The sequence below is a fragment of the Dermacentor andersoni genome, chromosome 1 (genome assembly GCF_023375885.2).
Source record: "Dermacentor andersoni chromosome 1, qqDerAnde1_hic_scaffold, whole genome shotgun sequence".
Classification (NCBI taxonomy): Eukaryota; Metazoa; Arthropoda; class Arachnida; order Ixodida; family Ixodidae; genus Dermacentor; species Dermacentor andersoni.
In genome coordinates, this window is record NC_092814.1 from 199,746,396 (window position 1) to 199,769,713 (window position 23,318).

The 23,318-nt window shown below is 41.8% G+C and overlaps 1 protein-coding gene across 1 annotated transcript in view; it reads right to left on the bottom strand.

The window, feature by feature from the left end:
* LOC126546881 (carboxyl-terminal PDZ ligand of neuronal nitric oxide synthase protein-like) overlaps positions 1 to 23,318 on the bottom strand; it is a 72,357-nt gene that overhangs the window by 40,828 nt on the left and 8,211 nt on the right. The window contains exons 6-7 of the mRNA XM_050194597.3: positions 15,756 to 15,906; positions 11,042 to 11,304 (exon numbers count right to left, since the gene is read on the bottom strand). Of these exons, the coding sequence (XP_050050554.2) occupies positions 11,042 to 11,304; positions 15,756 to 15,906 (414 nt within the window). The remainder of the gene's footprint in view (positions 1 to 11,041; positions 11,305 to 15,755; positions 15,907 to 23,318) is intronic.

A 23,318-nucleotide genomic window follows, 5' to 3' on the forward strand; every position in this document is an offset into this window, starting at 1 on the left:
TGGTGGTGCATTTGTGTTATCACCTATAAAAAGCGTGCAGTACACTGCCAATGGCACCATACATGCTGCGACAGACAGGTGAAGATGCTTATTGCAATAGGGTTGGCAGCAATAGCTGTAAAGGTGGCGTGCGATGACTCGCAAGATTTGCTTGTACAGGAATAGGAAACTGAGTGCCTGCCGGCATTTTCATGTCACACAAGCGGGTAAGTACTGCGGCAAAGCTGCTGTGTCGGGGGTTACTGTTCTTGATCGCACCCGCTTCAAGCCTTGTCTTGTTTACATGGAATCTAGGGACCGAAAAATGTATCGGAGGACCTCGATTTGGCGATGTAGTGAACCTTGGTGCCAAAAAATTTTATTTCTTGGGAACATATCAAACAGTAAAAAATAAATATATAAATAAAATGAACATAGCTATATAGGCAACAGGTGCGGTATGAGTTTGGACCAGTAGCACCTTCATGCAGCGATGCAGCAAATGTAACAACATATGATGGCTGGGCCAGGTGCAGCAGGCGCAGCCACCAGCTACAGTTATGTTTTGCATTGCAGAAACACCACGTGGAACAATATCCGAACAAACATGTTGCTTTCTTGGATGCAGAAACAGTTACTTAAACATCACTGAAGATGGTGATGCCATTCAGCTCCATCGGTTTTCATCACATCCTCACACATGGAACAGCGGAAAGCCTCGATATGCATGGTCCGTAGGAAATGGTACGCACGTTTTCGATGCTGCTTATGCTTTTGCCTAACATAAATAAAGCAGGTGTTCATTTGCAAGAGCTTCATGTTCCATGTAGATCGTGTTTTCACCTTTGCAGGTGCAACTGCTCTGGAGTTTGGGCACCGAAAGCGCACACGCGGGTTTATAGTCGCTATTATGCCGTCCTCTCAATGGCTCAGTCTTTTTTTATAGGGTATATTTTTTTTTCCGCACGCTTCCGAGCACTGGCAGCATCTGCTACACGAATCTGTGTGCTCTGCATCGACAGCAAACGCCAATGCAGCGGTGTGTTTTTACTCCCCATCAATGCTGGCCTTACACGTGCACCGGTCACGGCCACCAGTTCTCATAGTGCCAAACTGTGAAATAGACCATGACTGAAAATTGGGCTAGTTTGAAAGACATCAGAATTGCATGAATCATCGTAAAAAAGAAAAACATGGACAGAGTATGGGAACATACTGACACACAGACGATTGGCAAAGCAGTGCAAGAAAAAGAATGGGTGGGGAGAGATGTACACCTATCTTTGCCCACGATTTTTGTGCTGCTTCGATAATCTGCGATTAAATACATGACAATGTTAACGTGGATAGCAAAACATCTGAACAATAACTGCTCGAGTTCCACATCATAGCTTGCCGCAGTGAGCTTTGTTTGCGGGGTGCATTTGCATAGCAATTTGCATTTGTTTTATGCTTTATATACCACATGATGTCATGAATGTGACCTGCCTCATACAAGCGACATTTCTTAAGGGCAGATGCATGAAAATGCATTTTCCAGTTCATTAGGCCTCAAAAACAGCAGTGCAAAATCACTGAAAGCGCCATGTACCCCTTCGTCCTATCGTCTGCATCACATGCCAGTGCTTTTACTGCTGCCATTCGCGGCGCTGTTTGCCAGTGAGCTCATGCTGCCTTACAACAACTGCCCAGTGCCTACTGGGTCAGTTTTCGTGCTCTTGAAATGGGATCTTATGAGCCAGGTTCTACCACACAACACCTATAATACTTAGAGAAGGGAAACTGTACCTTCCCCAGTACAATGGAAGTAAGAGTAGTGGTGGCATTACAAACTAGAGTATATGACCGAAAAATGGCACTGGCAAAATCAAAACTAATATCATCATCATTACGTAGTGAGCATTATAGCAACTGTGGTAGCGGCTCATGGGGCTGGGTGCACTGCTCGCTTGCTGGTCTTGAGCATTTTCTTACCGCTGTCGGGGCGGTATTTATGTGTACGATACTCTAACATGATTACCGATATCTTTATTATGTCGCCAGGTGACCAAGTGGCCTCAACTGGCAAAGCAAGAGAAACACTTCAACCAAGTAAGCTTACATTGTTTATTGTCAATGGTGAATGAAGCAGTACATGCCCAAAATTTTCGTACAGGTCAGGTAGACTTAATGCAGTCAGTCACCGAGTTTACAACATACAGAAACACAGATATTCATCTATTTAACGGAATTGAAAGCTGAAAACTAGCGAAATTTCATCATGTTCGGCATGCCACTAAAGCGGGGAGAACAAAGCTTTATATAACAATATTTATGCTAGGCTACCCCCATACTGTAGTTGCATACAGCGCTGCTTGCAATGTTTCATATACATATATTGTCTGCGTTAAAAAATTCCAGCTAGATTAAAAAAAGAAAGAAAAACTTCTAGGCAAGGATGTAGTGTCAGAATGATAAGCTCGAGCTGCAATGTCCCATTCTTTTCATCGGCGAGAAGCATGTAGCATAGGAAAAAAATAAAAAAAAATAAACATAGATGTTATGCTAAATTTTACAGCACATATTGTCTGCTATTGATATTTCTGGGGCACATTTAGCGTTCACATGCGGCATTAAAGGCTCTGACACAAGTCAAGTACTCATAGGAAAGCAAGGAACATTAGGGAGACAACAGTGCTTACAAGAAATTCTGCAAAAATTGTGTGAATAAACAAGGACACTAAATAAACATATAAGCAAGCCCAATTAATGCTCACAGATTCTTTGAAAATTTGATTTACGGTTTCATGGTGAAAAAAAAGTTTGCTTTATGTATTCAAACAAGGTTGCAAGGAGATGAACATTTCGAGTGAGTAACAGAGGTGAGCAAGGGAAGCCTCAGCCTGGAGCCAACGTTTCAACAAGCAAACATATCTGTGAGAGCGATGATGAAAACAAGTTCCCAAGCTGAGGCTTCCCTTGCTCGTTCACTGTTGATTGGCTGAATGTTAACCCAAACTTGCTATTCTCCAAGTATACTTCAAAAAACATTTTGGTAACACACTGTTCTCAGATTTGTCATCTGCTGTTTGAAGAGAAAGAAAAATTCTTTTTAGTGATTTGTCATGTTTGTGAAATGTGGAGTAGGCCGGTTATGTGAGCTTGCCTTTTCTAGCTATTTCTTATCTTACAGTACAGGGCTAGCCTTGTTATTGATTACGTGCAAACTGTACATGAACCATGTAAGAGTGACTGCCAGAGATTCAGTCAGCATGAAGTATCATTTCCTCAAAATTGCATTGAGCGGTTTTGATCATTCTAAAATTATTTGCACTTTCATGCAGCAAATTAACATTGTGAGGCAGCATGTGATACTTGGTGGTTATGCCCACTAAGCTGATTTGCAAAGAGCAGATGACATAGTTTGTGCATTAGCAAGTAGGAGCTTGCTACATTGCTTCTGTTCTGGTCATCATGGCTATAATGACTAAAAAAGAAACATGTTAACTTCTCTGTTTGTCATAAAACCACCTTAAAAGCAAGTAAGCTTGTATGTCAAATTTTAGCATTCTCGCTCTGTACAGTACAAAACTGTTGACTGTAGCTTTCCTGATAGGGTTCACACCCCTCTATCTCGTAACCTTGCGAACATTTCATGGTCAGGCACATAGTTCAAGACAACCTGTTATCATTATGGTGACTGTTGAGCTTCTTATGGCTTGACATGGGCAGCTTGCAAACCAATAACCTCTCTTTTGTCCATCTTCCTGAAAAAAATGATGAAGCCATGACAAACACGCAAGCAAACAATAGTGAAACATAGGTTAGTCCAATAAATGGACAAATCGTGGTTCTAGGTGAAGTGTCCAGAGACATACCTTGTGAGGATTCTGGCCCTTGATGTTACTTCCAGTGGTGATACATTCACTGTTGACTTGTATGTCCAGACACAATAGAGTCCATAGAGGTGAACAAACATGAGCAGCGTCTTGGAGGCTGGAGTCAAAACACAGAGCCTCAATTACTATGGTGGAAGTGTGGATGAGTGTGATTCTTGCTTGACTAAGAACAGTGCACAAAACGCTCCATGACAGAAAAGTGTGCGCGCGCGCGCACGCACGCACACACACACGCACACACACACACACACACACACACAACACTGTCTTGCATGTGCATTTAATTTCAATGGTGTCCTTGAGTGGGCTGTGCTTAGCCAAGCCTACGGTGTAAGAAGTAGCTTAGGTGACTGAGCGGCGCAGGCTGGGCGCTAAGCGGAGGGAAGGCTTGGAGTTCTTTCTCCACGTGTCAAGAGAGGGCGCTGCAAACTAGCGCCTGCTGTGCCCACTTCGCGCACGCCAAGATCACCGACTGGTTGCCGCTGTGTCGTCGCCACGTGTTTGCTGCGCACCACGTTTTGTCAACACATTTTGCACTTGCCTGTCAGGTACATCTCAACCTTCGAACTGTTTCATTAGCCTGCATAATGGGAAAGTGTTTCGTACCATTTTGCAACAATGGTTACAAGTCCTGCAAATAAAAGTACTTGCTTTTCAAGCCACCAAACGAAGAAGCAAAACTTGAAGCATGGAGACGGGCTATACCTCGTAAAGGCTGCATACTGCAAAAGACGGATCGAGTTTGTGAAAAACATTTGGCTTCTCATTTTATACTAAAGACATGGTCTGCGGAAATTGACGGTCATATTCTGATGCCTGGAACAATAAGAGCGGGCTTTTTAAAAGACGCTGTGCTGTCAATTTTCGAAGGTACACCAAGCTACCTCTCCAGGAAGATTAAAAGCCCTCGAAAGCAAGTGAGACGGCCAGCACTTCCCGCGGCTGCTTCTGTGAGTAACCCGAGCAGTGACAACAGCAGCGTGCCGATGTCAGCGAGCAACATAGATGTTTCTCCAGCAGACACCATGGAAACGTCTTCCAACGATAGCAGTTGTGTCGCAAATTCCAGTGAGAATGACTCGTCTCATTCGTTGTTAGAATGGCATTTCAGTGCAGTACCTTGCATTAGCCTACCACAGCCTTCATGAGCAGCGCATCTCATCAACGTAGCAGGAGTGACAGACGTCGTGTTTATTGACGCTGTGGTGGCACATAGGACAAGCGACAGATCATCGCTACTGTTTAACAGGAAGGCGGTCCATATCAAAAGTGACATGACAGACCAAGTCTACATCTTAGACAAGTTGATAGACTCTACTGCAGTGGGGGTAAGTCCCTTCGCCACGTCAAGCCTTGAAGTCGAATCCATGTTGAAAGTTGTAGACAGCACAGATGTGTGCAGGGGAGGGCTAAGTTTAAAATACTTTGCTGATGTTTCCCCTGAATGTGCTTTTGTGGACTCTCAAAAGACCTGGAGACACAACAAATGCCTCTTGGTAACACCTCAAGGTGCAATCTGTAGTCTGTGTTCTGGCCTTGCTGATACCCTTAGGATCCATGCTGATCGCCGAGCTGGGCGAGCAAAGCAGGAAATACCTTTCAAGCGTTTCAGGTTGTCAGTGGTGCCTGCCCAGCAACAGAAGCTTTCTGCTTGGCGACATGCAAGGTCAGCACTTCAGCGGTCACGAATGTGACTGGCAAAGCATAACAAGCTGCTATTGGGGCAGTTGCAAGCGGCGATGCAGCAGCTAACAGATTTGCAGGAGCAAGAACTCAATGAGAAGCTGAAGGGACTTGATATACCGCCACCACAGCTGCTTTTGTTACAAGAGTGTATATCAGTGGCTAGGTGCGCATCGAAAACGAGCAGACGATATACAGACGAATGGATTCTGTTGTGCCTTTTGCTGCACATACGAAGACTGGCCACACACTCTTTTTTGCGAAACAATGAGCCTTTGCCATGCATCACCACAGTGAGAAAATATATAAGCATGGTTGGTCAAAAGTGTGGATTTGATGACTTCTTCAAAGCCCTCAAGATAAAGGTTGCCACAAAGACCCCGTTCCAGCAGAGGAGAATCCTGATCTTGGACAAAATTCAAGTAAGGAAAGAAATGGCTGTCAACTCGCAGACAATGACATGCACCGGCCTTGTTGATCATGGAGAAAAAAATAATCAAAGTAATGAAATCACAGTTCACGGCCTCGTCGTCGCTTTTGCCCTGTTCGGTGAAGCCTACTTACAGCCAGTAGCAGTGTTTGCATCTAAAGGACCAACTAAGGGGACGCTGCTTTCTCAACTCCTGATCCAGTGCATCGTACACCTGGAAAAAGCCGGAGTGTTTGTCAGCGGAGTAGTGTGTGATGGTGCATCCACCAACCGCACGATGTGGAAGCATCTCGGCATCACTGGTACACTGGGTGAAGTCCGTAATTTCTTTGAGCACCCATTGGACAGCTCTAGAAAAGTGTACGTACTGTCCTGTATTCCTCATCTCTTCAAGTGCATCAGAAACAGGTTTCTGGATAAAAAAGGTTCTGAAAAAAAGACAAAAAACTGATAAAGTGGTCCTGGTACGATGCCCTGTTCGTTACGGACGGCAAGAACAAAGCAGCGCTAAAGGCATAAATCGGCATAAATTGAGCGTTCCACACTGTCGCACGAACCTATTTTTTTATTCATTTATTCCTAAAACTACCAATGAATGGAATCATCTGCCGGCCTCAATTGTTAACATAACCGATACATCTGCTTTTAGAACTACTACTGAAGAATACTTTTGTTAATCCGCACTTTCAATTTTTTAAAAATTATTATTATCTGCACATGCTTTGTATCTTGTTCCACTCCCTTCTGTAATGCGTTCGGGCCTTGAAGGTACAATAAACGAAATGAAATGAAAGGTGTGCCCAAAAATAACATACAATCACGTAAACCAAGATGCTGAGGATGCGGGTAAAGCTTGCCACACAGATATTTAGAAACTCTGTGGCTAAAGGAATTCCTTTCTTTGCAAAGAGATGCGCACCCCGTTTAACTAATGTTGAGCCGACGGTCAAGTTCGCGCTTTTTTTTAAATGATCTGTTTGACGCCTTAAACTGGCGGTTCCTCGCAGAAGGCTTAAAACTGGAATGCAAGGATTTTTGTGTTCTAGAATCTGCATCCGAGTGGCTGGAGTCGTGGGAGCAACAGGTCGTGAGCGGTGAAATCCACAAGGTCCTTTTTTTTTTTTGATACAGTCAACTGTTGAAGGCCTATGCATGACATTGAAATTTGTTCAGGAACTGTCAATTTACCTGCTGAAGGACTATGGCTTCAAGTATGTATTGACAGCGAAGATGAATCAAGACCTGGAACATTTCTTTGGCATAATCAGGCAAGCTGGTGGTCAGAATAAGCACCAAAGTTCCCCACGTTCCTACAGCTGTACCGCATGCTGAGCTTGTATTCTTTAGCAAAACCGCCAAAGTTTGGGAATTGTATGGTGCCTGATAAAAGGCAAGCAGCCGTTGTGACTTTGGCTGATTTCAGAGAGATATATAAAGGGTCAGCAACGCAACGTGCAGGAAAGTTGTATGAATTGAAGTAAAGGCTTGACGGGTTCATCTATGAAGGAAGCTGGGAGTATGACGACATTCTCGACCTGGACGAGCTTAACGCAGATGCAGCTGTAGTAGTAGTAGGCTGCATTGTCTACTATGTTACAGGGTTCGTGTCAAGAAAAATTCGCAATGGAACAACCTGTTCCATTTGCAAGGATGCTCTTGAGGAAAAAAAAAAGGTCTTGCAAACGTGTCTGAAGCCAATCTTGTGAATTGCAAAACCAGGGGCTGGCTCACGCATCCAAATATGCACCTGTTTGACTTCTTCAAATAGAGTGAGGAGAAGTTCGCAAAGTATGCAGGTCACAGGGATGCATACAACAAAACAACTGATGCCGTGCTGGACAATTTCCACTTCACATTTCTTTGCAGTATGCACAAAGAAGAAATGCTGGCGAAATTGCTGCATTACTATATCGGCCTACGCATGCGTCAGTACAGCAGGCAATTGAAGAACAAGCATGATGAAAAAAAGAGCCATGACTTGCACAAAATCTCAAAGCTTGTGTAAACACGACCTCTTCAATGAACTGAGCATGAATTTTCTTGCTTTTATGCATTTCATGCACTTTCATCAGGCATATTGTGCGACTTCTTCTGTTCTTGCTTTTTTACTGAAGATTCTAAAATTCAATCAATAAATGACAGGAAAAAAACACGTGTTGATGTGATGTTATGCTAAATATGCAGGGAAGAGCAGACAGATACAATTGAGGCTTTTGAACAAGTGATGCCAAATGAAGTTGATTAAAATATCACATGCGTCATTAGAAAACGCTGTTAGTCTGTATCATCACGCGATTGCGACAGCCCGCATGATCGCACCAGTAGCTGTTTAAAAATCCTATAACATTATGTTAATACCACCGTATTGCTCAGGCCTTTTCTTATATCATTAAGACAAGATATATTTATATGCAGCTTCCAATAAAACTGAACCATAAGCCGGCAATCATTCCTCTCCCTGATTTGTTTCATACTGCATGTGAAGTGCAATTTCGGTGTTGGACTTTGTTGGCACTGTGCAAATCATTATTAACATTGATTAGATGCCCAGACCTCACAGTAAGCACAAACCGTTCGAAGGTCGTTGAAAACGCTGAGTTGAAACGGAAAATTTCAATGCCTCGAGCAAAGTGCTTCTTACATCATGAGCGGGGCACAGTGATAGGGCGTGCGGGAAGCAGAGCCAAAAGCGTCAGTTCTTCATGCCATCTATCGGCACTCCCTAGAAGCAGAACTTTACTGCAGCGCGCCCTGTGACGGCGTCTTCTCATCTAAGCTACTTCTTACACTGTGGCCAAGCCTTGATTAGATGACAGTTGTTTCTGCAAGATACAAGTAATAAACACAGTCATTTCAACAAGTCTCAAATACAATTAATCTAATTGTATCCCCAGAAGTACATTTGCCACTAATGTGCAGTGGATCTATCACGGTTTATCATTTATGCAGAAACAGCCAAACCTATTTATTATTTATGCTATATTCCATGTCATGAATTTGAGCAACGTGGCAAAATAACAATAGCCTCGTTTATATTGCCTTTGAAGCACTGCATCTTTACTCACCGGTGCACATGCGCAGAGGCTGCAAGGTTAATCCGCTTTCGTGGGTAGTCTCCAAGAAGACTGCTCGGTTCCAGCGATGAATTTTCGTGCTAGCCAGCACATTTCTTGCCAGAAACATGTCATTACATGGCCAGGGGAGCTGATCACTAACGATGGAAGCCGTGCAGCCGTTACACCAGTGAAACGCCGCAGCTGATAAAATTCACCGTCTTTAAACACATTCACTTGGTGGCGGCTATCGAATGTTGGAAGCATAAACTGGCAGAGATATTATTGTCATCTAATTAAAACGAACCTGTGTGATGCTGTTCAAAGGAAACGACCACCCCGTTCGCAAATATTACCACTGTACAAGTTTATTTGATAAACGGCCCAGAATGCAATCAACACCAATGGGCTGCTGCTTGTTGCATGTAAGTGAAGTCCCAAAACCTTTATTCAAGTAATAAAGCAGATACTTTAATAACAGAAGTCTAATAAAAACCATGGCCTACTTATTCTGTAAAAAAAAAAAATGACATGGTAACTATGTATGTTGCTTATTATATGTACATTTATGGATAAAATATTTAGCCACATTGAGCGCCCCTAACAGAAAAAATGTGAATTAAGATGTCCGACCAAATTACAGTAGCTACACTTACGCGCTTCATGCTGGAATGTGCCGTGAATGATTTTTCACCCTCTGTGGCGATTGCTGGAACTTGAGTGTGTGCTGGGCCTGGTTCTACTGTATACCCTCAAAATCAGATTACAATATACACCTTTTTATAAAGGCTTCTCAAGGAAAACAGGTGAAACATGAAACACACAACTTACAATAAGAGTGTGATACAAAAAAGCTGCAGCCCACAAGAACAATCCTACATAATCCAAGACTTTCTGAATTGTATGTCTGACGTCATCCCTGTCAAACCCACCATGGTTGCTTAGTGGCTATGGTGTTGGGCTGCTAAGCACAAGGTCACGGGATCAATCCCGGCCATGACGGCAGCATTTCGATGGGGGCGAAATGCCAAAACACTCCCGTGCTTAGATTTAGGTGCACATTAAAGAACCCCAGGTGGTCCAAATTTCCGGAGTCCCCCTCTACGGTGGGCCCCATAATGAGATTGTGGTTTTGGCACGTAAAACTCCATAATTTAATTTTTAGATCCCTGTCAACCAAGGATCATTGGCTTTTTTAAAGGTTCAAAGAAAGGCACACATTCTTTATTCATCAAGAAATGAGTGTCCATTTCCTGCTGGCTGATACACATAGTGACTCTTGGCTTTATACCATTAAGGTTAGGCAGTCTAATGCCATAAACTTTGATTGATCAATCTGCTTGTATATTATATAAATGACTTTTTTTTTTCAGTTCTGAACAGAATGCTTTGTATACATTTCCTGCCTTTGCTTTTGTACAATGACTGCAGTCAAAGTCATGTCTGAACTGATTTACTGTTATCAGGCTGCCTATACTGTCTGAGCAATGTGTGAATTATAATGAGATGAGAAAGGGGCTAACACAATATCAGGCATTTGTGCCTTTTCATTAGAGTGTGCAGAAACATGAACCAGGGAAGAAATTGACAGGTCAAGTGCTTGCCCCATCAATTTCTTCCCACATCCAAGTTTTCATGCGCTCTGACCAGTATGAACTCCATTCTACCTTTATGATCCTTTTCTATAAGCTTCCTAGTCAAGGCAACTGTCAGTATTAATGTTGACTGAATAGACAATCTAAATAAGCAATCAATCTGAACGTCATTCTGTTTGCTGCTCTCTTCCCATAAATGTTTCTACCAGCTTCTTCCCTCCTGTTGCTGAGTTGATTAAAGGGACACTAAAGGCAAACAATAAGTCAAGCTTATAGATATATGAAGGAGCAACACACTTTAACCTTTCTTTTCTTTTTTTTTTCTTTTTTTTGAGTCATTTGGATAACCCTTATTTTGGATCACTCCGGTTAATCCTCATGATCGAAACAACCATAGTGCATCCTGATGAGCAATCAACTCACCACTGGCTGAGTGCAAGCAATCTGGTTCACAGCTGGCTTGGGTGATTGCGACTGTTGCTGCTGCTGCTGCTGCTGTTGCTGTTGTTGTTGCTGCAGGAGTGTCTGCTGTGAGCTCCCTGTTGCTGGGGATGAGGATGAGGCCTTTGAACTGCAGTGAGAATCTTGGTGTGATGTTTCAACAGGGCTGGATCCTGACAGTGGTGCTAGTGGCTTGGTGTCGTCGCACGTGCTGTCTCTGTCAAACTTTTCACTCTGGTCCTTTTCTGCAAGCAGTTACATCACGTGAGATTAAAACAGTTGTATATTTGCAACTTGCCAAAAGTGGCACTATGACAAATAGCACAACATCTTTCATAATGCCACGAATCATACTGAAAAAAGAGACGTACCATATATACTCGTGTAAGGGCCCCACTTTTCTTTTATAGTCTTCGCTGGGTGTAGCCCTTACACGAACCAGGCCAATGGTGGCCTGCTAACGGTTCGTACTGTTTCTGCAACAGTAGCAGATGGTAAGAGAGGCGAAAATGGCATAATGCTGCAGTAAACAACCTCAGATGCCGGCCTATTGTCTCTGACCAGCGCTGACCCAAACAGGGCTCCCTTCTCTAGAGGTGAAATGCCATCGATTTGACTGGAAACACTGCCGACACAGCTGAGACGACGTGCCACACAAAGAAATAATGACGCGGTGGCGCTGGCCTGAGCGATGTCGCAGCAGCTAGCATCATCTAGCAGCAACGGAACTAACTTCGCTTTCCGGCGGGATGTTTTGAATTTTTTTCCCAAAATTTTGCCCTCCAAAGTGGCAGTGTGGCCCTTATGCGACTATATATGGTAAAACAAACAACTTCTCATTACGTTGTATCTTTGTGTAAGTTGGTAGTCCATGAATAGCAAAAGCTTTCAGTGCAGAAAAAAAAAAAGAAGCAATGGTGATAAGGTCAAGAAGACAAAGAGAAAAGCGTCTGTGTTTAGTCTTGACCTTGTCCCTGTCTCTTCTATTTTTTTGCGCTGCAAGTTTTTGCTATTACTGGCACTCCTACACACCAGCATCTTGTACACACACTTGGGGGCTATGGTCTAAGAGCTTAGGCACCATGACAACTTTGCAAAAAAGAAGAGCAAGCATTTTTTACACAATTGGCATGCAGCTTTGAATCAAGTGAAGCAGCTTGCACATATGACCACCTGTAGTGCACATCAAAGTTCCCGTTTTCCCGTCCAGGCCACGCAAAAAACAAGTTTCACTTATCTTGGCCATGCTGCTTTAGCTACTACTGACTCCAGTAGAAAAACACATTCAGCAGACAGGCTCACTAATGCTGAAGTAAAATAAACCTTAAAGGGCCCCTCACTAGGCCCCATAGCAAATTTTGGTTATACGCTGAAAAGTTGTTACGTGCCCTCCAAAGAGTGTTCTACCGCAAGAATTTTTCAAATTCGGTCACTATTGCAGGGATTGAAGTGCCGCAAACTATTGTTTTCAGGAGGCAAGAGTCGCCGCCAACCCAGACACTCTCTCCACTTGCCCAGTTTAGCCTCCGCAAGCGAAATTTCTTCCCCGCCATCTCCCATACCAGAGCCTGAGGATTGCGTGACGAATATGTCCTGGGCCCTGCCTTCTTTTTTTCTCTCTCTCATGTTCTTCCCGAGTGGCGCACTTCTGGTGACGGTCTCGTGTGCAGGCTGTTGCTTTTGTCTCATTTTAGGCCGCAGACAATTTTGCGCGCTCTGCACGGGAACCCCTGATTAGTGATGTAAGTCAGTGCCACAATCACGAGCAGTGAGGCAGGCGCAAGAGGGTGAGAGAGCATGATCGTAGTGCTGGAACATGGTAAAAAATGACAGATTTGTTCTCTGCATATGTGACTTCACGACATGGGAACAAGCATACGAAATGACAGTATATCTCTCTTGCTATGGTACAAAGTAAAACAAAAACGCGCAGACATTCAGTTTCTGTGTTTTATTATTTTTCTAAACTTTAAGTGGTACATTGAAGCAGCAGAATAAATACATAACTGCCATTGCCTCGAATAATTATCTAAGTTACGTGTCACTGTGAGCGACGTCACAGCATGGCCATGTACGTAGGCACATTTGGACAACTGCTGTTGACTCTCTGGCTGGGAGCACAGCACTCGTGAGAAGATGGGCAAACAGCATTGAGTTTGAATTTTAAGCTCTTTCCGCAGCCCGTAGGAATGTAATACTTAGCATACACAATTGCTAGCACACATTGTATGCACTGTGCTTGTCAGCTCAAAATGGCCAGACCTGGTGAAGGGCCCTTTAAAAACACTGTCTCCTCTCTCAACTCTTTCCTGCCCGTGCCTATACTCCCTCAGTCACGCATAACTAACAGATTCAAGCCCTTTATTCATGTCGTTCTGATAGTTCTTTCACCTTTCACCTCTGCCACTACACTGTTGAAAGATATCACAAAACTGTTTTACTTTCTTTTCCCTGTTCTTAGTCACTGTTGGAAAACATAGTGCCTTCATTATGCACTGCTTAGAAGGCAACGCTCTGAAATTCTGGAACACACAAGAAGTCCGCTCTTGCCCTCAACAAACTGCACATTAGTCACCCTGATATTTGCCTTGAAGGTCACCACAAGAAGGTGCCCAGAAGTGCCCCAGCATTAGTTCAAAGGACAACACAAAAGCTTTTAACTTGTAAGATATGCTGCAAGCAACACAAGGTCAAACAAAGCCTTTCCTGTCAGAGATGTGCAATGTACAGTTGTTACATAACTTCATTTAACTCTTTTTCACCAGAGGAATGATGATGTGATCATGACAATCTTTTTTTTAACACAATAACTTCTACACAGGGGAACCCCATACTTACAAGACTTCTTACCAATACTATTGCATAAGATATTTATACTATTGCAAGATTTCTTCACTATATCTGGTTCCTGAAAATTATTGGTGTTTAATAATTTAGGTTCTTTTTTAAGAAAATATATCTGTAGGAAATTATGTCCAAAGCTACACAACAATCTATGAGGGATGCTGTAATGCACAGCACTGGGATAATTTTGACAGCTGCGGGTTCTTAACGCCAAAAAATTACTATTAAGACTAGAGCCTTGCAATCATTCAGCCACCATGGTAATGATGGTTAGTACATGAATTTGTCTAATCTTCGTGCTTGAGGGTGTTGTTATATTTTGCACTCTAACTTCCTAAATTTCCAAGAAATCATTTTTTTTAATTACAGCAAGTTAAGAAGTTTGTGCACACATGCATAATTATTGCAATTTGTTGCATCTATACTGCACTATTTTGGTGAAAATGATCTATATGCCAACTTGCACAGCAGTTCGATGCATGAAAGACAAACTTTAGGCAAATCCATGTACTGGCCATCATTTCTATGCTGGTTGCACCGCCACATTTACAGCTCCTTTAGATCCTAGTGCCAGAGCTTCCTCTAGTAATTTTGTAGGGAGCTATGCTTAACATGCACCTGAATAAGTACGTGAGCACTTTTGCATTACACCAATGTCAGAAAGCAACATGGAAGTGGGAATAGGATAATAACCTCTGTGCTTTTAATTATTCAAACTTTAAACGAAGCTTAAACTAAAATTAATTTATTTATGCAGACATAAAAAATAAGTAAGCGAGTAGAAGATCACATAAACCCTATTATTGAATGAAAGTAAAGACCAGCCAGCCACTGCCAGGAACAGACATCCTGAAGTTTTTTTGTTTTTTTTTTGTCAGAACAAGTAACATTTTTTTCAAATCTGTCATGTGAATGACAACATGTATGCAAAAAACAAAAACAAGACTGCTGCTATTCCTTGCTTAAAGCCACCCAGAAACAACCAGACATTTTAATTTGATGTATTTCACATAAGCATGCAATAACATGTGTTTATGCTAAAACGTCAGATGTTCTTTGTTTCAATCACTCCATAAAAAAAAAGGCAGCATGACTTGCTCATTTACTGTTAGGTGGCACACTGTCTGCATCTGTTTCTGCAATGTTGTGATAAAGAATGCCAGCTGACAGCATATGATTGTCCATTTTCCCATGTCCCCATGTTCATTTTTCAGTTCCCTTTCCCTCTGATATTTTAACACATTATGGTTGCCTCCAGGGAAGCATAATACAAGTAGTCGCCGTGGTGGCATAGTGGCTTTGGCATAGCACTGCTAAGTTCGAGGGCGCAGGATCAAATACTCGCGGCTGTGGCCGCATTTCGATGGAGGTGAAACAAAAAAAATTCCCATATACCAGGCAATGGACGCAAATTAAAGAACCCCAGGTGGTCAAGATTATTCAGGAGCCCCCACTACAGCATATCTCATGATCATATCCTGGTTTTGGCTAGTAAAAGCCCAGAATTTAATTTTTTAACAAAAGCATAAGAATTTTTGTGCACCATCTCCTAATCAAATAAACGCACAAACCTACTCTTACTGTGCAGGCTTATCAGCAACGTCTATAAGACAACAGTATAATTTTACTTCTCAATCATTCAACTTTAAAACCTGGACAAAAAGGACCCTATTCTAACAATGTTTTCTTGAATTAGCTTAATTCAGAATGAGTAAAGGAACAAAGACACATAGGAAAGAACACACAAAAAGAGATGGGGAGTACTAACGTAAATGAAGAAGTACTATAGTACTTTTTTTTACTCTTAATTATTGCTCTGTTACGGTGCTCAAGCGATAAGCGTTGTGCAGACCTCTGGAAATTGAGTTGTCACTGCTGCTGTGCCGAGTGGCTGACGGGAGACTGTCACTGGCTACCAAGTTGGAGGTGGCATTGGCCAGGCTCAGTTTATGGCACACCTCGAAGGCTTGCCCAATGGTGCGCACCACCCGCATGGCCTGGCTCTGCAGCAAAACACAGATTACTAGTCTGACACCCATGATGAGTACCTGAGCAGCACCGCAGCAACATTATGGCTACATCTCCTGCAGAATGAATGCCTGCATTGGCCTATGTAAAACATAAAAATTTAATCTACGGGGTGTTAGGGCAATATTCACACAGTGGAATTGGGAGGCTTCATTCTAAGTTTTTTGCCAGCATGCCCCAACAATGGCTACTGGAAGCACTCATGTAACTTCAAGATTTCTAACTCAGCATCTGCCCTTACTTAAACTTTGATAAATGAACCTCGAGAAAGGAAGAGGGGTTTCTGACAGAAAAAGTTCCCTGCAAGCTGCTTGCACAGAATCATAGAACTTCAGCCCCATTCGCTATTTTTGAAGAAGTATAATGATGAATTCATATGCAATACATTTTTACACAAAAAGCCTAAATTACAGCAACAAGCTACATGCTGTATTATCAGGCATAACACAACTCACCCTTTCCAAAGGTTGATAAGAAAGTTGCAGCATTAATGTGCCCATACATCCTTTTATCACCATCATTTACCCATTTCCATTTGATATACTTCATGAAGTTATTGCATTTCAGCTCTACATTTAGTGCACACATGTTATGTGAGTATTTTTGTACAGAGATCATGCTTTGCATTCTCACCGAAGCAGTTCACAATAATTCAATTATTTTGTACTTTCCATAACACGAACAGCCAAACTTTCACTAACTCTAATGTTTTCACCATATGCAGAGGTGACATAAAAATAATGACGCCATATCATTTAATTCCATTTTCTTGTCTTCATTTGCTTCAACATTAGCATTTGCAACGATAAATGCCAAAATATAAAAGGTGAGAAAGTGCTGGATAAATAAAACAAAGGTAGCTTAGAGGCAATTTGGCACAAAAAGTACCATAAAAATTAGTCTCAAATGCGAGGCCAGCATAAGAATATTTACCGGCAGAACAAGCCTGAACCAAATTATTCTAAACTTTGTGCCCGAGCATAACTTCATTATGCTTTAAAAAACTTAGCACATATTCAGCAAGTGTAGGTACTCATTTAATAAATGGTAATTCCATCCATTCTATTATGTATGCATATGTCATTATCTCGAAAACACAAGGCTCCACCTGGTACTGTTTGTTATCTGCTTGATTGCCCTTTCCATTACCTCAATTCAGTTCATCTCCTGTGCCATGTGTTTAAGCCTGGCAGTACTAGAAATAAGTACGGTATCCAAGCAAGTTTAGATTCACCAGTCCACAAAACGCAATTTTCGCCACGTGCAAGAAAATTTCATTATCAACATGCTGCTTTAGAAAGGATTCAAGTAGCATGCACACCATGAACTCTTCCACTTTTAAGGAAATATCTTGTTGGTGAAAAGGTTATCGCATTTGTGCCTCATGTTCTCTGCTGAAGTGCAGTTGCAGAAGAAAGGATTAAAAACAACACACTTCAAAATAGAAACAGCATAAATGGTTGTTTTCTCTTATTATCAGCCTAGCCCTCGGTACTGCAAGTTACAGAATTGGTTACACAAGTAATACATGTACTGTTAACATAGAATTAGGTGCTACTTTGTGGTACTAAGAAACAAAACTGACATGAAACTTCCACATGGAACTGCTGATGCAAACCCACTCAAAGAAAGGCTGAGGTCATACTGGAAATGAAGCGATCACAATGACAAGAGTGACTTGGTAAACAAATCTGACAATGTCAGAAAGGCCTTCATTGAGCCTTTCTGTCACTTCAGGATCACAAGGAACTACTGACAGCTTCTGACAAGTTCAAGGCATAAGCTCACACTGATGCTTCAAGCATAGTTGACATGACCCTCTCCTTCTGATTTCTGCCATCATTCCAGGTTTTCTTTTTTTTTGCTTTCCTACAGTGGCAGGCAGCTCATCTACAAGCTGACATTACAAGCATAACAATATCTCGAAAGGCAACAATCAAAGTTGGTTTAGCCACAGTGTTAATGTACACATCATACCTTTCCACCGCTGTCAACGCTCAAATCTACTCAATACTCAATGCACCATTGCAGTAGCAAGGCCGGCAAATTCAGTTCAACAACATTTACAACATTGCATAATCCTATGGGAGTTGTAAAGTTAACTATATCGTTATGCTTACGAATACACACACACACATATGCGCACATACATGCACGAACATACACGCACGCACACACAGGCACACATGCACAAGAAGCTTCACAAAGCTAAATAATGTTAAGCTGTCCAAGCATAATCGCCCTTTTTGGGGCATTACAAAATCAAAAGCACCATAAAGGCAAAAACAAAAAATTTCAGAGTTCTTAAAGCAGAACAAAGCAGTAAACAAGCTGGCAGGTCAAATACATGTTTCGACACGTCAAGACAGCAGCCACTTGGCCTCACAAAGTGTTTCTTTTTTCTTTTTTTTTTGCTAACTTAAGTATATTTCATTTCGTAGTTGATCAAATTTAGTCCGTATGAAAGGCTTAGAAATTAATAAATTCACAGCACGGCAGCCCTCACCTGGAGTTCTATGTCCTCTAAGCTAATGCTCCTCTGAAGGCATGAAGTTCTTCCAAAATCTTTTTGCAAATCACACCTTTTTGCACCAGCACTGAAAAGAGTCTTGCTGTTGCGTATCACATTCCGTGTGGCCTTGGTTGAAATACAGCCAGAGTTTGTCTCACACCCATTGTCAACTTCTGGTTCACGAAAGCTGATTCTCTTGACTGCCTTGTTTGTCAATATAGCTGGTTCTTTCTCTTGACTTGCCTTTCCCTTCTCTGTGTGGGAGCCAGACCTTCCAAACTTTTGTGAAAATGCTCTACGCATCCTTGAAGTGTGTGGCCACTGCCATCACTTTTGGCAGCCTTCCATATCAACATGTAGCCAGTTTGTTTTTGACACCCCAGGGTCTCTCTTATGGCTTAAATAAATCAATAAACAGGTTAAATAGACTGATAAAATCAATTAGAGATAGTGCACGTGGAACAGCAAGCAGATGACAATTGCAGTAACAAATGAAGCATTCCATCTGCACTTAATCTGTGCTTGATCAGTGAATGCCACAAGAGCACCAAGAAAGAAAAAAACTTGCATATAGAAATGCAGTGCCATAAAAGTAGTGCAGAAATGCTAAAGGCCAAAGTTGCACTACTGCACACAATAAACGAAGGTTTCATGCATGCACCAGGCTTGTAGACCCTATCGAGCATCACAATAGGACCATTCTCCTTTTCTTCTAGCAAAGGACCGCATCGCTTCACAAGCTGGTACTCCACCACAAGAAACTGAGAAGAGACAAGCAAGTACACGGTGTCCCTACTCAGTTCATGCTACACAAAATTAGCACTGCACGTAGGAATAAGCTCCCCTGGCGTGTTCCAACAAACCAAGCGTCAGAGAGAGAAATCAGTCTTCTTTCAGCATACAGCGCACAAGATCATTTTCTTAAGCTGAAGCCCAATACAGCAGTCAATTTTTTTAGATACGCAAAAGAATGAATTGTACTGCATGAACAGTGAATAGCTAAGACTCCCTCGCAAAAGCTTTCACAGGGCAGAAAATGCCTTTTTCTCACTGGCTAGACGACGAACTGGAGGCAGATTGCCCGGCTTTACGTCAGACGCATCGTGAGCAGGCCAGCCCCTCTCCCTCACCATTCTAAATTGGGCCCTCTCCCTCGCAGGCACTGGAATAGCGCGCCACCGACCCTCCAGGGGGAGGCCAGCAGCTCAGCTCCGCCTCCCTTCGCTTGCTGTGGTGATGCGTGCGACACGCACAGTGCATGAGGGCGTGCACTTTGTTCCTGGCATGCTGTAAAAACAATCTCTAACTTGCGCGTCCGTGAGCAGCTGGCTTCTCTGTCGCCCAGTCATTTGTCTTTACTTTTGTTGTTTTAGCCATTTCGTTGTTTCTAATAATTGGGGCCACAAAGGAGGCCCACACAGAAGTGTCAGAAAGTGTGTAGGACCACACTGCTCACAGCTGAAGAATGGTAAGTAGTCTGTACTTGTAAACAAATTTGGCCTGCAGTCCGTTTACAGCCTCGTAACAAAATAAACCATCTTCAAATGCCTACAACAGAAATAACTATTTTCTACAATAATTCCATCAAGCGCACAACAGCTTAATTACACCCTTTTGTGATTAGCAGCACTTTCAAGTCAAAGACGCAGCCACTAGTGCATTAAAGATCGCTAGTGCCAATACTTTCAACCAAAAACAAATCTCGGCTTATATTTAAAAGGATACACACCATTGCCTGACCCTGCCTTTTTCCATACAGGAAGCAGTGTGACACAGTTGCTCACTTGTTTTACAGAATATGTGGAGCAACCTTTTAATTGCATTGTCACACAAGAATGGATAAAGGAACTTTGTTAACTGGCAGTAATATTATTGATGTTAATGGCAGTGCAAAGGTGCCCAACCGCAGTTTCCCACTAAATATGCCATTTATAAACACCATAAAGCTTTCTTTAGAATTTCTTGGTGCAATTTACTTTAGTAAGTTTTGGGTGCGTTTTCCTTCTAGTACACTATGTAACAACAAATCATACTGAAGTGCGAAACATAACTTAATAAAACTATCCTGTTGCTTCAAAGAAATATCTAGGGGTGCAATTTTTAGGCTGAACTTTCTACACAACACATGGAACAAATTTTAAAGTGCCATAATGAAAGATCGCTGCTTTTTTTTCCACACTAGAACTGTGACATCACTACCTCAAAAAACAGTCACAGATATAGAACAAACATTTGGCAAAATATAACTATTTGGCATAAAGAAATAGTTTCATGGAGCATAAAAGGTTTCAACATCAATAGTGACTCCATCATGAACCACCAAAATCATTATAAAAACAAGTATGTTCCCAAATACTCACCAGAAAATGAGAGCACTGCAACTTAATGCAAGAAATTGGCTGGACCAACAAAAAATGAAAAAAAAAAACACAAAAATGTTCTTTTTTTTTTTTTCCTGTGCTTAAGGGGCAGCTTTAGCTCGAGAGCTTCTATCTAATAAATGGAAATGGAGGAATTGTTTTTTTTTTTATCCTCTGCAAAAAATTTGATGAGGTTTGTTGCATCTAAAAGCGAAATTTAAAATCAAGTTCCTCTAGAAAGCAGTTTTTATTCAGGCCGTCAGTTTTGTTATTTTTTACAAGCATTGTTGAAAATCTCAAAAATTGAAAAAAGTCAAGTAAACAGTTTCAACACTTTAGCAACAATACAACAATTCTGTAAACTGCACCAAAAGACATCCGAAGCAGACAAAAATTATACACTGCTTTGAAGTATATGCCCCAATTTGCGAGTATGAATTTTGCAAAAGCCTTGGAAACACTAACAAGTTCCATAATCTGTAAACTGTGGAGCTATGGAGTTGTACACTTCTTGCTTCAATTTCCTTACCTTACCAATTCTCTGCAATTGTTGCAAAAATTTTGAAATCCTAAATCAAAATTCTGCTACCAGCAGTTACTAAAACTTAACTTTCTCTATAGAATGCAACAAGTTTCATTCAAATCAGTCCAGCGGTTGTTGCATGAGAGCATTTCTGCATTTTACATGTATATGAATAGGAAAACCAGAGTATGACGTAGTAGTTCTGCGGAAACCCGCAAGGTGGAGAGAAGTAATGAATAAAGGGAAAATCAGAATAAAGGGAAATCAGAGAATCAATAAAGAGAATCAGAAATCAGATGTCTGATTTTCCCTTTATTCATTACTTCTGGACTCCACCTTGCGGGTTTCCGCAGAACTACTACGTCAAACTCTTGCCTTTGCTTCTTGTTGTCGACAAATTCGACTTCGCCCTGCCATCTGCTAGCCGCCTAGTTAGCTCAGATGGTAGAGCGGCTGCCCCGGAAAGGCGGTGGTCCCGGGTTCGAGTCCCAGACCAGGACGAATTTTTCTTCAACTATGAGGCTCTTCTTTCGAGGAACCCGTATGGGTTTCCTTTGTAGCAATTGCTACGAACGGGTGGATGTCTGATTTTCCCGTTATTCGAAAACCAGAGTAGCTCCCAAATTAAAACTTCCTTTTAATATTGCCTACCACATGCCAAGTCACAGCAACGGTGACATAACAGTGACACAACTAAACTGCCCATAGCTTCGAAGTAGATGAACCATTCATTTCCAAAAGCAAACCAATTACGAAACGCATAACCTCGCTGTGTGTAAAAGAAATGGTTTCCAATCATTCTCCAAGCTGCCATTCCCACCCCTCACCTCCACAACCCCCAAACCCTGCTTTCTTTTCAAAAAGCCTGGCTGCTTTGCTTGCAAAAAGAAAGTTCGGTGAGTTTTACATTTCTTATATATTCCGTTGAAGGAATCCAATTACAAATTGAATTGCTTAAGATTATATGTAAAACAATGTAGTTTCAAACCAGATCCCCCCCTTCCCTCTTTTTCTCAGCATGGATTTGTTTAACAAAGAAAATATATGACATTTGTGAGGTTCACTTTCTTTTCTTTAGACATGAACAATGTCCTTTGGGAGGAAAGCCTTCTATGATCCACAGCACACAACAGCTTTACCCCCACCCTAAGTTGCAGTGCACAAACTGACTTAAGCATGACAGAATGTTACACAAGTCATCTAGTCCATCATGAAACACAGCATGAACAAGAAGAACCACGAAAAATGGAAAGATGACATCTGGTGTATAGTAAGCATGTCCTCTTTCCTTGTGTGTAAAAGCTTTCTCCAGCTGGGTTTCCTGATACAAATATTAATGCTACAAATTTGTAAACAGGAGGGGGCACATACTGAGGTATTCTGCCACCTTCCATAACACTAGGTAATAATTCTGCAGTAAAAAGCACATGGCCAGCTCGCCTGTGGTTAAACCCGAGAGGACAGTATTCTAAGCCCAAGACAATTTCTTTCAAAGGCACTTACTCATTAACCGCATAAACAAAAAGTGAGAGAGGCCTGACCTGTTGTAGGCACATATGTTATAATGAAGCAGTTCATTTTTTATTGGTATAGACTGGAATATAGGCAAATGTCTGCTGTTTGTTTTATCATATCCATGCCCTATTCACTTATGAGCACAATTTCAGTGTTAATAACCTTTTTAGCAGTTCTTTGACTACATTTAAAAGACTATTTTGGGTGTTCGTGCCAAGAAAGTGTCTACTTTGAATTTTTATGCCAAAACTTTTCTGCGTTTTCCTTTTTTTCCAAAAAATTTCATACTTGGGGCATAGTCTTGCTTTTGAGTCACCAGGTACCTGGTGGCACTGAAGTGAATCTTATTTGCGACTTCGGCCGCCACCCGGACTCTCCCATCGGGGAACAACTTTATTGTGTTGAATGTGGTTGGGAGTTGTATTTACGAATTCCTATTCATTCATAATAAGAATGGCGAACAATGTAGCATTGTGC